The sequence below is a fragment of the Acinonyx jubatus genome, chromosome C1 (assembly GCF_027475565.1).
Source record: "Acinonyx jubatus isolate Ajub_Pintada_27869175 chromosome C1, VMU_Ajub_asm_v1.0, whole genome shotgun sequence".
NCBI classification, from domain to species: Eukaryota; Metazoa; Chordata; class Mammalia; order Carnivora; family Felidae; genus Acinonyx; species Acinonyx jubatus.
In genome coordinates this window covers 90,988,749-90,991,786 of record NC_069381.1, presented here as the reverse complement: position 1 = coordinate 90,991,786, position 3,038 = coordinate 90,988,749, and the positions used below count along the sequence as shown (strand labels likewise).

The 3,038-nt window shown below is 36.0% G+C and overlaps 1 protein-coding gene across 2 annotated transcripts in view; it reads left to right on the top strand.

The window, feature by feature from the left end:
* Nucleotides 1–3,038, top strand: part of LOC128313948 (calcium-binding mitochondrial carrier protein SCaMC-1-like) — a 43,306-nt gene that overhangs the window by 2,249 nt on the left and 38,019 nt on the right. The window contains exon 1 of one of the 2 annotated variants that reach the window (XM_053214555.1): nt 2,473–2,777. The exons of the other annotated variant lie outside the window; for it this stretch is intronic. Coding sequence (XP_053070530.1) covers nt 2,631–2,777 — 147 coding nt within the window. The 5' untranslated portion in view covers nt 2,473–2,630. Of the gene's footprint in view, nt 1–2,472; nt 2,778–3,038 lie in introns of those variants that run through there. 2 annotated transcript variants of the gene reach the window in all.

The window sequence follows — 3,038 nt, the reverse complement described above, 5'->3', positions numbered from 1 at the left end:
ATCCATTTTGAGGTTGCTTTTGTGTATGGTGTAATAAAGTGGTCCAGGTTCATTTTTCTGCATGTCACTGTCCAGTTTTCTCAGCACCATTTACTGAAGAGACTGTCTTTATTCCATTATATGCTCTTTCCTGCTTTGTCAAGGATTAGTTGGCCCTATGTTTGTGGGTTCTCTATTCTGTTCCATTGGTCTGTCCGTTTTTGTGCCAGTTCCATACTGTCTTCATGATTATAGCTTTGTAATACAGCTTGAAGTCTGGAATTGTGATGCTTCCAGCTTTGGTTTTCTTTTTCAAGATTGCTTTAGCTATTCAAGGTCTTTTCTGGTTCCATAAAAATTTTAGGATTGATTCTTCTAGCTCTGTGAAGAATGCTGGTGTTATTTTGACAGGGATTGCTTAACCCTTTCCTTTTAGAGATGATTAAAGGAAATTCAAGTCAACGAAAAATACATTTACTGTATGCCTATTGTAAGATAAGTTTTCTGGTTCATAATAAAGATAAAGAGAAAACAGGCATGGAAAAATAGCTCTTTTGAAACTTGAATGACAGTGTCTGTGATAACCTAATAAAATAATATAAATTGAACTTAACTTTTTGGATATAGTGCTAACAAAGACTGCTTCATTTGTTCCAGAGGCAAGTCTACTGTTTGGCTTATAGTAATTTCATAAGAAACAAATATACGTGGCACTGTAACTGTACACCACATAGGTAGAAAGTAGCCAGGTTTTCAGGGTGGAACACAGAGAGCAGGTTCTAGATTCAGGCTGCATTGGTTCAAATCCTAGCTCTGCCACTTATTATCTGGGTGAGTTTGGGTAAATTATTTTGTCTCTCTGGGTCTCAGTTTTCTTTAAAAAAATTTTTTTAAATGTTTATTTACTTTTGAGAGACAGAGAGAGGCAGGCAGAGAAAGAGGGAGACACAGAATCCAAAGCAGGCTCCAGGCTTTGAGCTGTCAGCACAGAGCCCTACACGGGGCCTGAACTCACGAACAGTGAGATCATGACCTGAGCCGAAGTGAGACACTCAACTGACTGAGCCACCCAGGTGCCCCTAGGCCTAGTTTCTTAACTGTAAAAGTGGGATAATAATACCTACTTCTATTAGGGTTATTATGAAAATTAAAGATGACACACATAACTGTTCAATACCTTTCTGGCTTTGCTCTGTAAATGTTAGTTTTTATTTATTAAACAGGTATTGAGCTATTTCCTAGTCACATTATTGCTAGTGACTATGACAGCCAAGCACTTGGAGGCATAAATTTCTATTAAACAGCCTTAGTTTTATGATTAATAATATCAGTAACTAATATTTACTGAGTGTTTTTAGTATCAAGCATTGTGCCAAGTGCTTTATATATTTTAAGGTATTTAATCTTAATTGTCTCCATTTTATTTATTTGTTTGTTTGTTTTAACGTTTATTTATTTATTTTTGAGAAAGAGAGAGAGATCGTGAGACAGAGAATCCAAAGCAGGCTCCAGGCTCTGAGCTGTCAGCAGAGAGCCCAATGTGGCACTAGGACTCACGAGCTGTGAGATGATGACCTGAGCCAAAGTCGGATGCTTAACTGACTGAGCCACCCAGGTGCCCCAGTATTGTCTCTTTTTTACATTTGAGGAAACTAAGTCCCAGAAAGTTAATTCACTTAGGAGTTAGGGACATCAGGATTTGAATCCCATCTGATTCCTGAGCTCGGGTCCTTAATCATGACATGGGTGATCAGCCTTCTAAACCCTCAGAAAACTCCTACTTATGATACATGTAAAGCAGAGCTTTTTACCTGCCCTAGGCATTATATGGGAAGGCTCAGGTTTTCATCAATTCTGCTATAGAGAAAGATATAAAGGAAACTGCTTCCAAATGTATGCTATATATTTTTTATTTGTTTTGTTAGAGGTAAGGAGTGTCTGAAGATAATGTAGGAATCCACTAGATCTTGAAAACTGAATATACTTTTACATTATTGCCAGTTAAATAGTTATCTCACTAGTAGTTGATGTAGCCTGTATTTCACCATAGCTATTAATATTTGTTAGAACTTGACAGATGTTATTTTTGTATTAAATCTTAAGACAAATAGTTTTGAATTGAAAAGGTATAGATTTAAAACTGGGAAATGTAAAGATACCTTAAACATGCTAAAAATATTTATTTATTTATTTATTTATTTATTTATTTATTTATTTAAAAAGTTTATTTATTTTGAGACAGAGACAGCACAAGTGGGGGAGTGGCAGAGAGAGAGAGAGAGAGAGAGAGAGGGAGACAGAATCCCAAGCAGGCTCCATGGTGTCAGCACGGAGCCCAATGTGGAGCTTGAACTCACAAAATGGTGAAATCATGACCTGAGCTGAAACCAAGAGCCGGATGCTTAACTGACTGAGCCATCCAGGTGCCTGGCTAAAAATGTTACTTCTAATTGATAGTATTTCAAGCTAACTTGTGAGTTATTTAAAATTATACTGGTTGGTAAAGTCAAAATTCTAGGAAAGGCTGATATTAATTTGCTGTGGAGCTGAGATATATAAAACATTATTTGCATCTTATAATAAGAGAACATTACTCATCTGAGATCTAATTATAGTGTTATTTATTTATTTTGTTTTAATAGGGAATTGATATGGGAGAAAGATGGACTTTTCCTCATTTACTTGATGAAAAAAGAAGTTCTGGCCTGTTATGGAAATATCTGTTGGCTGGAGGCGTAGCTGGTACTTGTACTCAAACATGTACAGCACCATTAGAATGTCTAAAAACCCTAATGCAGGTGTGTTGCATAGTTCATGTGCATATTTTTGAGTAATGTGAATAATATTTGATGCTTTTCAAAAGAAGGGTTTCAGAGGTCTTAACACTATTCCTTTATATTCTCATGCACAAATTACTTCATTGCCAGTAATCTAGACTCATTTTATTCCATAAGCTGCCAGGCAGGCAACTCAACTTAACAGTGAAAAAAAATAATACATCATTCTCATCCATATGTATTTTAGAGTTTAGTGATGGAGGCAGATATGTAAAGAAATAA